Source organism: Falco naumanni, chromosome 1 (assembly GCF_017639655.2).
Source record: "Falco naumanni isolate bFalNau1 chromosome 1, bFalNau1.pat, whole genome shotgun sequence".
Classification (NCBI taxonomy): domain Eukaryota; kingdom Metazoa; phylum Chordata; class Aves; order Falconiformes; family Falconidae; genus Falco; species Falco naumanni.
In genome coordinates, this window is record NC_054054.1 from 109,486,654 (window position 1) to 109,499,394 (window position 12,741).

Sequence of the window (12,741 nt, forward strand, 5' to 3'; positions counted from 1 at the left end):
ATTGCTGGATCACAGCAGCAGGCTCCTTAGGCCTTGCTAATCAGGGGGCTGTTGGGTCTTCTGTCTCTTTGGGTGTGTAGATAGATCTTGAACTCAAAAGGCATTTCCATTTTGATAATGGCTTGAATGCTACATGTTTTATGTAAGCCCTTGATTGAAAAGCTGGGAGAATAACCTGGTTATGCTCTCCTACAGGTTGGTGATCGCTGTTATGATGAAAAGATGTATGAAGCAGCTAAGCTATTGTATAACAATGTGTCCAACTTTGGCCGTTTAGCTTCAACTTTAGTTCACCTAGGTGAATACCAGGCAGCTGTAGATGGTGCTCGGAAAGCAAACAGTACTCGCACATGGAAAGAGGTAAACTTACGGATAAGTTAAGGGACTTCAAAGCTGTAGCTGAGCCTCATGAGAAGCTTTGATTGTAAGCAATAATGCAATTGTTGATTCCAGGTCTGCTTTGCTTGTGTTGATGGAAAAGAGTTCCGCCTGGCCCAGATGTGTGGACTCCATATTGTAGTGCATGCAGACGAGTTGGAAGAGCTAATCAACTATTACCAGGTAATTAAACTGACTCCTGTTACACAAAGTCTAAATTCTTTCATGGCAACTTTGTCCAAAACTGGAAATTTAGATTCAGGTTGGTTCCTAATAAATACGAAACATATCGTAACTATCTGTCTCTTAGGATCGTGGCTACTTTGAAGAGCTGATAACTATGTTGGAAGCAGCGCTTGGCCTTGAGCGAGCCCACATGGGGATGTTTACAGAACTAGCAATTCTCTACTCCAAATTCAAGCCACAGAAGATGAGAGAGCACTTGGAGCTGTTCTGGTCCAGAGTCAACATTCCCAAGGTGAATGTCTGAGGCCTTAAATTTGGCTTTAAACATATCTGTTGGGATTGTCTGTACCCTAGCTTTTGCAATAGCAGCTTTTGAGCTATTATTCATAGCACTGACAGTAACATATGTTGACTGGAATTTCTAATATACTTTTTGCTTAGGTTCTTAGAGCTGCAGAGCAAGCCCATCTCTGGGCTGAACTGGTGTTCTTGTATGATAAATATGAGGAATATGATAACGCCATAATCACAATGATGAATCACCCAACAGATGCTTGGAAAGAAGGCCAGTTCAAAGATATCATCACAAAGGTATTACTTTACTAGTGAAAGGATGTAAATTTCTTGCTATGTGCACTTCTCTTACTTGTAGCCTGTTTAAAATGCAAAGTTCTGTGGTATTGCCACACAATTTCAAAGCAAGTCAACTACAGTGACTGAAGAGATTTCTAGACACAAGAATAAGTCTTAGACGGGTGGCTCAGTTGTGCTAGAATATCTAAGGTTATGTCTGTCTTTCATTTTGATTTCTCTATGATCAAGCTTCTGCTCTGAATGTGCATCCTTACTCATCTCTAGGTGGCCAATGTGGAGCTGTATTACAAGGCAGTTCAATTCTATTTGGAATTTAAACCTCTGTTGCTCAATGATCTGCTGATGGTGTTGTCCCCTCGGCTTGACCACACTCGTGCTGTCACCTTCTTCACAAAGGTAACTTTCCTGCTATCCAGGTCAAAGGAAAATTTGCAGCTGGAAAAGCATTTAGCTGTAGTAGCACTTTAAAATGCTCAGCTACTTCACTGCCTTGGGGAAGATGCTAGGGGACCTCTACAGAAAGTTATCTTGACTTAAACTTATCTACCTGATTCCTTGAAGGTTAAACAGCTCCCACTGGTTAAGCCTTACCTGCGCTCTGTTCAAAATCACAACAACAAATCAGTGAATGAGTCCCTGAACAACCTCTTCATTATTGAAGAAGACTACCAGGTATGTCTTGTCTCAAGATATAATATAATAGCAGCAGTAATATCTGGAACAGGTATCGACTTGCGTGTTGTATGTGCTTCATAATAGAAACAGCTATTCCTGAATTTCAAAATTTTCATGCTGGCTTCTGTGTCAGTCTTAAACTAATATTCTTGATCTGCATTTGATGTCTAGAAACACGGGCTTCTCTCTCTCTAGTTGTCAGTAGATTTTACGTGCTTGCTTTTGACTTGAATTCCTTGAATGTATGTTGACGCTTCGAACTAAACTAGTGGTGATTAGACAAGGTTTAAGTAGAGAACTGGTAGTGACTTTCTGGGAGCTTGTTGGGTCACTCCTGGGGATGGTAGACTGGCTACTTTTGGTATGAGTGTGGCAGATCAGCTTTTATTTAAGGCAAACAGTGGGGGTGCTAAGGAAAGAATTCACAGAAGGGGCAAACAGTTATGATGTCTAGCTGTTCTACAGATTTCAGAAAACAACTCTGGTATTCAGAGGCTCCTTAACCTCAGCAATCATCACTGCAAAAATACTAACTTGAATTAATAAAAAACCAAACGCCTGAACCAAACCCCCAGATAAACCTAAAACTCTCTGCAGGTCTGGCTAGAGTACTTTATCCTCCTGGAAATAGGAGTATGGAAATGTTTGCATCTTTGTGGATGCAGTTGTACATTTGAGGTGTGAATAACTTTTCTTTTCTATTTAACTCAGGCTCTTAGGACTTCCATAGATGCTTATGACAACTTTGACAACATTTCTCTTGCTCAACGTTTGGAGAAACATGAACTAATAGAGTTCCGAAGAATTGCTGCTTATCTCTTTAAAGGAAACAATCGCTGGAAACAGAGTGTAGAACTCTGTAAGAAAGACAGACTGTATAAGGTAAGACCGTTGCACAGGTCTGGTTAAACATGCTTGGCTTTCTCGGAGACCTGTGACTTTCTGGTAAAGTTGCACCTTTTTGGATGCTACTAGCTGGTGGCTGTTGCTAATCTGGCAAATCTTGCTTCAGAGTGGCAGTAGATGGACAGATTTCTTGCAAACAAGTCCTAGAATGCCTCCTACTAATGTCAGTAGTAGATTGCAGCTTAGTGAAGTACCACGTACATGTCAGCCATTGTACTATGGCACCTGAGGCTAAACAGACTCTCCTGTTGTAGGATGCAATGCAGTATGCTTCAGAATCCAAAGATACCGAGTTGGCAGAAGAGTTGTTGCAGTGGTTCTTGCAGGAGAACAAGAGAGAATGCTTTGGTGCTTGTCTCTTCACCTGCTACGATCTCCTAAGGCCAGATGTTGTCTTGGAAACGGCGTGGAGGCACAACATCATGGACTTTGCCATGCCATACTTTATTCAGGTCATGAAGGAGTACTTGACCAAGGTAAGAGCAGGTGCTTCTCCGACGCTGAAAGCTTGTTAGTCACTGTGGTGTATGCCTTGAGACTGTCTGCTTGCTACTAACATTGATTTGGGCTTTGTCAAATGTCTGTCTGTCCATGTCCACACTTATTTTTCAGTCCATCTGGGGAGAGACTTCGCCCTCTAAGAGACTGAAACACTTGCAGACTCCACCCTATCTACCAATTACAGAACCTACATCAGTAGTATTTGCCTGGCCGTGGGCAGTGTCTTAAAAGTAGTTCCAGGATTCAGGCTTTTCATATGCTGCATCAGTCAGGAATCCCAGCTGGGATCAAACTCTTTAACTAAATTCTAGACTGTATACTAAAAAAGCTTTTATGGCTAGATCTTGACTTAACGTGGTCTGCTGTGCATTAACTCTTAAAATGTGGCTCTGATGCTTAATTGCACTAATTATGACTCGGCTTTTGTTTGAAGTGACTTAGGATGGGGAAGGTACTCAGTAATGTTTTGACAGACTTGAACCAAATTTGAGTTAATTGCCAACTGTCACTAGCAAAACTTGCTTAGCTGAAGCTTTTAGCGTATCTTCCAGTGAAATGGTGTAAATTCCTTAATTAAGACACTTCCTCTGAGAAGTAAAAGCTTAACTGAAACTAGAGTCAATGAAGACTAGAGTGCCTGCTTATCTGGAAGATTTGCCTGGCTGTTGCTTCTAAAGGCAGGACTACTCTGTAGCTCCATAGCCAATCTGCTATCCTTAAATGCTGTATTTTGGGGGAGGTGGGGAGCTATCGAAGCAGTAACATCACTTGTCAGATGACTGATGTACCAAGCTAATACTAGGCCTCTATTGAGAGTAGCAGTCTTGCAGTGGGATTCTTAAAAGATTAAAATTTGATGATCTGCTAAAGCGTTAGGATGTAACTGTAGCGTAGCTAATGAAATCAGTGCAGTTAAGAGCTAGCGACAAGCAGAGCTGCCTTTCTAAAGCAGATACTTCTGGTGTATCTTTGTTTTTACTCACCTGTACCTTAATTATTTCTTCCCTGACGCTTTTGTTTCTACCTTTTATATGCTAAATATGGAATTTTATTTTTTCTAAGCTGCACCTTCTGAATTCCTTTGCAGGTTGATGCAATAAAGGAAAAGGTGAAAGTTGATTCTTGTTTTCCATCTTTAAGTCTGGAGGACTAAGTCTAAGGATTCTGCATGAGTTTTTTTCCTTTCCTATGTTTACTACACTGCTGCTACTGCTTTTCCCCCCAAACAAAATATCACTAAAGCATATGCAAATTGTTTAACTCTACAAGTAGCTAGTGCTGTAGGACAAAAGTAGATTCATTTGCTACTAATAAGCTTATAGATCCTCAGGAAGGGCATACAGGTGATCAGTTGGATCACAGTCAACCTGGTATCAAAAGGATAGACAAGTGCTACTATTTGACAGGAAATCTGACTGGAAGAACCTCCTATGATAAGAAACCATTAAGTCTTGGACCACTGTCTCTGAACTGTCTATCAGTATGGTATTTACTCATTTAAGGACTGTGATCCAGTTTCTGATCTCTTGACCGTTACTAATGTGTGCTGACAGTAGGCAGAATAGATACTAGCTGCTTCAGAAGAGACTTCCTTATTCAGGTGTCCGGTTCTTATGGTGCTAGTCTAAACCACATGGTGCCCTAGTTCACATGGCAACTTAAAACTTCAGCTATTAGACAAAGTCCGTGGTTCTCTTCCCTGTAGTAAATTTCTTGTAGTTGTGCCAAAAAGACTGCCTTCCAAGCTCTTCAGCTTCACTAAACTTCTCTTGCTACCTCATTTAAAAAATAATAATAAAAAAAGGTAATGCTTATTGCTCTTCTGAGGCTACTCTGAGGCTTGCCTTTCACTATGCAGTTTTGCCCTCCTGAAGGACGATCTCTAAGGTTTCTGTCCATCTGCTTCTGTACAAATACCACTGGGATTCTTCTTAGACCAGAGGTCAGCCCTAGCGTGAGTTTTCCACTAATGTGGCTGAGCAAAGGGCGAACAAACTGACAAACAGCTAGAAGATGGACTAAATGCAAACTGCTTCTTGGTGACAAGATGTCTGTAATGACACCACTGGAACTAAAGGCTAACCTGACTAAAATGTGTAGTGTAAGGTCCTTCAGCAGCTAGTAGGTGAGGCAGTAAGAAAGCGTGTGTGTGAAAAAAGGTAATTGAACTGCAGTGTTTGCCTAAACTACGCATGTGTAGCAGTCATTGCAATTACATCCCACTATTCCTTAAGCTACAAGGCATTGCTGTGGGCTGCGTGTGGTTTTTTGGGGGGAGCCTGTATGGCAGTCATCTTCAGACCTCACTCTTGCTTCAGTACTTTTGCCTATTTTTCATGCACACATAACACAATAACATTGAATGCATGTTACTTTTCCTCTGCAGCTTTTTGCAGTCCCTGTGGAAAAGCCTTTAAAACAATCTTGCTACAAGTGTGTAGGGTACTGAACCTGGTGATGCTCAAGCAAGTGGTGTAAGAACCATCCTGTGGGCTGGTTTCAAACTCGTGCTTGTTACTGTAAATACTTGTTTAGCTCTGAGGGGAGGCATCAAAACTGGGTGAAAAATGCATTAAATGTCCTGGGCTGGAGGCTTTCCAAGTGTGCGTAAGCCAAATGCCTCTGCTTAATAGCAAACTCTGCACATTCTCCTTGGATTTGCATCTCTAAACCTGTGCTTCTGTGTTCAGTGTGTTGCTGTTTGAGTTAAAACAGTGCAGTTCTCAGCATGGTGTCTGGAAACGAGTCTTGAAGCTCATTGGCATACACTCCTGTGCACTTTGGCAGCAGCAAGGCAGATACTGGTGTGAGGCAACAAAAAGGCTTGCCACGAAAGCCCAGTCAATGAATGAACTCACAAAGCTCAGGACTTATGCCACTTCCTGGATTTATGCCTCTAATTGAGGTTACAGATTAACAGGTTTATGGACCACATGTTGTAACTCACAACTAAATGGAAGAAAGCTGTTAAGAGCTGCCTGCAAATGTTTGCTCAGGTAGCGCAGTTAGGCTGAAAACTGTTGAACTTATGGTTGGTGTAGCTGAATATGTAATGCCAACCCTGTGTAAGTACAGGAAAACTGTCTTCAAACTCCTTTACAAAGGACACAAATGAAATCAAAGGTTAATCTGGTTTGAGTTGTCTTACTGTCTTAAAAAGTAATTGGCAGGATTGACTGACTTTACCTGGGAGATAAGATTTAGAATAAAATATCGATACCTAATTTTTGTGGTTTCAGTTTCAGGGCCTGCCTTAGACTGTAGTAATGCTGAGTCTCCTTGGATCTGTTTTAGAAACAAGCAATATTTCACTACAGAATAAGTTTCTTCTCTTGCCTTTCTGTAGGGGTGGGCTAACAGCACAATTGCACTTGCTGTGCAGCAGAGTGAAGCTGGCTAGTCTTGTCTTCTTACTGTGTATTAAACTCAAACATGTTGACTGTTTGTGGGTTTAGGCTGACTGCCACACAGTTCTAAAGTGGAAAAAAGCAAGTCTTATACACATGCATTCTCTGCATTTGAACTTAAATTGCATGAGTGAATGGGTTTGGAAAGTGAAAATCTTGAGGCTCAAGTGACATGTCGGATGCTATTGCAGTCTGCTGTATACAAATACCAACTTCAGATTACTTTGCCTCAATGTTCCATTCAGGGAAACTTCTCCAGGTCTGAGCGTTACCTTAGCAACTGCTCCAACACCAAAGGTGCTAAAATTTGAGTTTGTGTCCTAAGGCTCTTGGTTTGAAGTAGTTGGAGCAATGCTGACCGATGAGCTTACTGATGTCAAAGGAGCTCTAGTCCAGTATGGGACCTTTCATACAAAGCTTCAGCCTGGAGTGAGCTTTCAAAGAAGTTCCACAAATCCCTCAATTAGGGTTTCTTTTCAGGAAACAGACAATTTTGACTGCATCAGTACCAACATTGCTACTTGAATTGATCTTTAACTTGAAGTGGTTTCCTTTTCTTGATGGGTGTTAACATACCACTAAGGCTTTTCCACTTCTCTGCCATGAATAAGTACCTCTTTCTAGAGGAGTTTTTTTAACTGTTGATTTCAATTGCAGGTGGATAAACTGGATGCATCAGAGTCCTTGAGAAAGGAAGAGGAGCAAGCTACAGAAACACAACCTATTGTTTATGGTAATGTTCTAGTTCATGTACTGTCAATAACACATTTTGCTTTCACAACAACCTTTCTCTAGTCACGTTTTTCCCCAGGGAAGTCTTTGAAAGTGGGAACGTTCTCATGTGAAATCAAGTCTTAAAAGAATGAGTTCCAAAATACTAAAGTACCGTACTAGTGCTGCTGTGGCTAAAAGTGGATACAGGCTGCAGGATTTAAGACTGTCCTAGCTTGTTAAGGAAAAGCTTTCAAAAGAAAAGGAGTGGAAGAGCTGTACTATTCCAGACTTCCACCAAGTGCAGTATTTTTGGATCTTGCTGAACACACTTTACACCTATCTTGGGTATTTCCTTTCTACGCAGGTTATTCTGGTAATTCTAGTAAGAGTTACAGATATGAATTTCATCCAGCGATAAAGGAGCCTCCAGTGTATAGCTGACATCTCTAGTCACAACATAATGTGCCAGTAAAGCTACCCTGTCTCCAAAGCAAAAAATGTTGTAACAAGTTGTTTTTATGCAAGTTTCATATTTTTAATATGTTTGAATTGCTACTATAAGGCTGAGCAAGTCTGGGAAGAGTGTCCTGGCCTAACATGCTACTAGAGCTGCCGACTATTGGGCTGTGGTATTAAATTGTTAATCGTAAGCAGCTGAAAGTCAGACACTTACCAAAGATGTAGTTCTCCAGAATGAGCTATTCAATTGTAGGGAACATGGCTTATGAGAATGTTTTAGAAGGTGTTTGTGTACTTTGACCCCTGCACTCCTGAGCCTTCACATCAGGCTTGCTGTAGCCTGGGACTCAGGCCTTACATGAAGCAGAGTTACTAACACAATTGGAGCAGTAAATGCTACTCAAAAGCCTGATTGATTCTTGGACTGGGTGAGTTGAATGCTGAAGGAACAGGAAGCCATTGCCTTCTCTCTCATAATTGGATTTCTAAGAGCTTAAAACTAAAACCACTTGCTCCAGATTTCAGGAATCTGTCCGTGTCCACATACTTCATAGTGTAGTGTTTTTACCCCATGTACTCTGTCATGAGTTTTTCTGGGGAAATATCAATTCTGGCTGCGAAGGAGCCCAAACCAGGTCACTTACTGTTAAACATACAAATGTCTACAGGGAAGTTGCAGGAATTTTACTGGCTGAACTCTTGGTACCGAGGAATAAAGATGAGACTGTTCTGTCTTCCAGGTCAGCCACAGCTCATGTTGACAGCAGGACCCAGTGTCGCAGTTCCTCCACAAGCACCTTTTGGCTATGGCTACACTGCGCCTCCATACGGGCAACCACAGCCTGGCTTTGGGTACAGCATGTAAGATGCAGCACACGTCAGTTTGGAGCTAGCGTATTTTCTTACTGAAACTCCACCGTCCCTCCCCGCTTTAACTCATAACAGGGAAAAGCAAAGAGTTCTGCCTCGTGTTCTTGTAACCTTTATTTCATGAAGGACTGTTTTTTCTAGCGCAACCTATTTGAATCACTTATGTTAAATCTTTTTCACATTCCATGTCATTTAGACTTTACTTTGAAAGGGGAATAGTTTAAACGACTTTGTTCAAGTGGGCTTTTGCAGGACTGCTTATTACCATTAAGTCTATTGTGAAGATTCTGATTTGCACTCTATAGTGTTACACTCTAATATTGAATCTTAAGTTCATTGTATGTGAGCAGCTTACAGTATGTACTGTCTATTCTAAATGCATTTAAGTCTCACTGTATATTCGGAGAAAGCTAAAGCGAAGATACTTGTATTTGACCTTGCAAGACCGCTGACAAGAGACAACACTAATCAGCATATCCTACCTGGGTTGGATTGCATAGCTCTAAAAGAATTTAAAATGCGTACAGACAACCTTGCCTGACTTAAAATGAGTAAAAGTTTTTTTTTTTCTTAACCTATGCAGGTTTTTCCAGTTACGCATATAGAAAATGCTAGTGTCTTTTTGCTCACTCCATATGTAACAGATGACCTTACGTTGTGCTGTATCCTGTGCTTTTGTGGGACATTCCATTCAGGAACAGAGCACCATGATTCCAATCTGTGTATTTACTAACCCTGCCCTGAGGTTTGTGTATGTTGGATATTGTGGTGTTTTAGATCACTGTTTTGAGTGTACAGAAGAGAGAATTCAAGCATATTGCTGTTCAGTTTTGTTTGTGCAATTTGAAATTACTCAATTTAAAAATAAATTACTGGACTGTGGACATGCTGCATAGTGGTAGCTTCACTTTACTGTCTTCAAAAAGGACCTTTGAGCTTGAACCAAGTATTACAGTGCTAGTGGTATGGGGCATGCAGGTGCGTTCATTCAGAGGTATGAGGAGCAGAAATGGAGACTATTAGTGGTGTCTCACACTGCGGGGGCAATACAAGAAAATATGTAACGCTTTTTCTAGAGAAGGATTATGCCAGAGGGAGGAAAATAGCACTTTCCACTAGTTGCCTGCACTGCAGTCAACTACAGCATATTTGACCAGATGATACTTAGGATTGTAGTAGGGTGTGTCAGTTAAACTGAGATCATGTTCTAGGTATGTAAGTTGCCTTAAACATATTTAGCTTCAAATAAAATTGACTTAAATGTTCCTCTATGAATACTGTCATATTTGAGTGTAACAAGTATTACAGCACTGGCCCTACTTGTGATAGCTGTAGAAGCTCCAGTCTCCTTATCAGGAGCCACTGTGGGTGTCAGGTTCTGCACTGAGGCAGAGTCCCCTTCCTGCTCGCTCCCTGCAGTTGCATTGTGATCCTGCCAGCCCCATGCTGCAGTGGCATCTGGGGGGGCTTAACCTGCTGCAGGCTCTGGGTCTTTGTTCAAGAGTGTAGCAGAGCAGAAGTCTGCAGTGAGTAGTGTCAGGTTTTGAAAAGCATTCTGCCTAAGTGTGAGGTGCAGTATAAAGAACTTCTGTTCTCTGTTGCTTACACTTGCATTTCAACACCTCTCACATTCCCTCTGGGTCTGTAAAGTTGACTGATGGAGCCAAATCCTTCTGTTCCTTGTTTTACAACCTGTTTTGTAGGGACTCAACTGGAAGACAAGTCTGAGAGGCTGTAAAAGGCTTGCTCAACAGCAGAATTCTCACAGAACAGCTTTATTAGAAGTGTGACTCAGAAAGCTCACCTAATCAGAAATGCAGGGGCCTTGCTTCTAGTGTTGGAGCGGCACAGGTAGAATTTACATAAACCATGATCAGGGTACTCTGAACTCTGTCCAGTAAGATCTGTAACAGAGTGCTTCCTTAAACCCAAGAGGACCTGGTAATTCCAAGTAAAACAGGATTTAAGTTAGTCCCTGTGCAACAAGTTGTTATTTGAGGGTAACCCCCTACCTTAGTTGAACTGGGTGTGCTGACCTGCTTGCCGATTCCTGCAGGTGCAGTAGCTACATGGATGTATCTAGAACAGAGCACAGCTCACAGCTGCTCCCCAGAACTATCTCCTGGCTCATGAGGTCTGGGCAGCAAAGCCTGGTTGCCCTCCTACCACTTACAAGCTATTGCATCAGCTGTTCTGTTAGAAACTGGTGGTGAAGGAAGTTGGCTACAGACTACCCCCAGCTGTGTGGGGCAATTTTTAAGCCAAAGTGCAAAATCCTTGATCGATCACACAAGTCTTAGACTGGGTTTCTTCTTACGGCTAGTAAAACTCTGCCAGTTCTACTCTCCTCAACTCCACTGACTGTGCCGTTTTCTTTCCTACTTTAGAACACAATGCAGAAGCTAGAGAAACTCATGATTTGCAAATTAAATTCTCTTACAAAACCTGGTTGTTTTATTTATACTGAGAGAATATATGCAAAAATCCCCAAACCTGGATTTTATCCCTTTGGTACCGATACACCCCAATGCATTCAGATTTCTTTGGTCCCCGTTCAAAAGAGTTTCAGGTGACCAGAAACTTTATCTACTACATCAGCTGGTCCCGGTCCAATACCAAGGACTGTCTGGGAGCCCGGAGCGATCTGAGTACGACCTGCATCTTGTATTAAGCTCACAGTCAGTCCGAGGTGCTTTGCTTCAGACAGGAGTTGGATCAGAGTCTCTTCATCAGGAGCTTTGAGGACCACCTTAGGCTGTCCGCAGTATTCCCACTGCTTCAGGAGTTCAGGATTTCTTCTTTGAACTTGCTTGTAGGCAGAAACAGCAGCATGGGAACACTGTGCTGCTACTTTACCCTTTCCCATCTTCAAATCGTTGCGGACAATTAGCACCATCTTGAACTCCCCAGACTCTCCCATGATGCTGGCTTCGCTCCCCAGGCTATTGACAGGAGCAGTCATTCCAGCTTTGGTCTGCCTTAAAAGTCTCCCACGGATGCCCCATCCCAGGCACACGCCACACGCGACTCCGGCAATGACACTGAGCAACCCGGGTTTGGAGAGATAATCCATGATGGATTTTGGAGACTGGCTAAGAAAGAGGGGGAATAGAGCATTTTTCAGTCTGTTAGGGTGCACCTGCTTATTTGTTAAAAATTATATTACACTAACAAAGCATTTTTTTTTTTAAAGTACTATTCCACCTTCACGCCCTGGGAAAGGATGTTCAGAGACAAATTTCTGGGTGCATGATCCTCTCCTTCCGCACCACAAAGTCACCGGTGACGATGCACAACCCACCGCTGACGGGCTTCGGCTCAGGAAGCCGAACGAAGATAAAAATCGCCAATTATGGGGCAGTTACACTAAAACCGGTGACAGAAACGGTAAAACGGTGAAGGGTTTTTTTAATTCAATACCCAAAAGTCCCTCGAGGCCTGCTTCCCGGAGGGAGAGAGGGGCGGGGCAGCGCCGCCCCCACCCCACCCCACCGAGGCCTGCGGCAGCTCGGGCGGCCCCGGAGGTAGCGGATGCAGTGGTCGAGCCGCAATGAGGACGCTCGCACCGGAGAGAAGGGGAAGGGCCGGGCCCCGGGGGTGCCGCCGGGGGAAGCGAGACCCGCCGCCCCGCTTACCTGCCACACGCCCGCCAGGCCGCCACCCCGCCGCCGTCGCCCGGATGTGAGGCAAGAGGGCGGGGCGCGAGGGCGGCGCGCCGGAAGTGATGCGTCCCGTTTGGGCGGGAAGGGGCGGCCCTGGCCCCGCCTGCACTTCCGGGTTGGCGCGGGCCCAGCGGGAGCTACCGGCGCGGAGCGTGGTGAGTGCGGCGCTGTGGGCCGTGCCTGGAGCCGGGCCTGGAGCCGAGGCTGGGGCTGTGGCTGTGGCTGTCGCAGGGTCTTCCTCGGGGGGTAGGGGCCTGCGCTGCCGCCCCCTTCAGCGGCCCCTGCCCGGCTTCCCCCGTCCCGCCCCCTCAGCGCCGCCCCCGGGGCCGCTCCCCTCAGGGCCGCTCCCCTCAGGGCCGGCCCGGGGTCGCGCTCTCGGCCCCCCGGCC

General features: G+C 43.9%; 3 protein-coding genes across 13 annotated transcripts in view; 2 read left to right on the forward strand and 1 right to left on the reverse strand.

The window, feature by feature from the left end:
* CLTC (clathrin heavy chain) overlaps positions 1–9,955 on the forward strand; it is a 34,246-nt gene extending 24,291 nt beyond the window's left edge. For 5 of the 8 annotated variants that reach the window (XM_040618249.1, XM_040618256.1, XM_040618266.1 and 2 more), the window contains 11 exons: positions 196–360; positions 454–561; positions 689–856; positions 1,006–1,155; positions 1,423–1,554; positions 1,720–1,830; positions 2,545–2,715; positions 2,994–3,215; positions 4,328–4,348; positions 7,305–7,380; positions 8,561–9,955. In XM_040618249.1, coding sequence (XP_040474183.1) covers positions 196–360; positions 454–561; positions 689–856; positions 1,006–1,155; positions 1,423–1,554; positions 1,720–1,830; positions 2,545–2,715; positions 2,994–3,215; positions 4,328–4,348; positions 7,305–7,380; positions 8,561–8,685 — 1,449 coding nt within the window. In that variant the 3' untranslated portion in view covers positions 8,686–9,955. The remainder of the gene's footprint in view (positions 1–195; positions 361–453; positions 562–688; positions 857–1,005; positions 1,156–1,422; positions 1,555–1,719; positions 1,831–2,544; positions 2,716–2,993; positions 3,216–4,327; positions 4,349–7,304; positions 7,381–8,560) is intronic. The other 3 variants (XM_040618285.1, XM_040618294.1, XM_040618300.1) reach the window with 1 other exon arrangement.
* A 1,166-nt stretch (positions 9,956–11,121) lies between these two features.
* Positions 11,122–12,442, reverse strand: PTRH2 (peptidyl-tRNA hydrolase 2). Of its 3 annotated transcripts, XM_040618461.1 has the most exons (3): positions 12,326–12,340; positions 11,895–12,056; positions 11,122–11,782 (listed from the first exon to the last, which is right to left on the reverse strand). In XM_040618461.1, exon 3 carries the CDS (start codon positions 11,761–11,763, stop codon positions 11,245–11,247), a length of 519 nt encoding a protein of 172 aa, XP_040474395.1. In that variant the 5' UTR covers positions 11,764–11,782; positions 11,895–12,056; positions 12,326–12,340; the 3' UTR covers positions 11,122–11,244. The 3 variants fall into 3 exon arrangements, with proteins under 3 accessions (XP_040474395.1, XP_040474415.1, XP_040474405.1); XM_040618481.1 differs by lacking the exon at positions 11,895–12,056 and having other exon boundaries at positions 12,326–12,442; XM_040618471.1 differs by lacking the exon at positions 11,895–12,056 and having other exon boundaries at positions 11,122–11,778; positions 12,326–12,412.
* The window catches only part of VMP1 (vacuole membrane protein 1), a 68,722-nt gene continuing 68,376 nt past the window's right edge, over positions 12,396–12,741 (forward strand). Inside the window, exon 1 of one of the 2 annotated variants that reach the window (XM_040618417.1) lies at positions 12,396–12,507. The gene's annotated coding sequence lies outside the window, so the exon portion shown is untranslated. The remainder of the gene's footprint in view (positions 12,508–12,741) is intronic. The other variant, XM_040618397.1, reaches the window with a different exon arrangement.

Coding starts and splice junctions, on each gene's coding strand:
- PTRH2 (XM_040618481.1), bottom strand. CDS start 11,763: ATGGATTATCTCTCCAAACCCGGGTTGCTCAGTGTCATTGCCGGAGTC.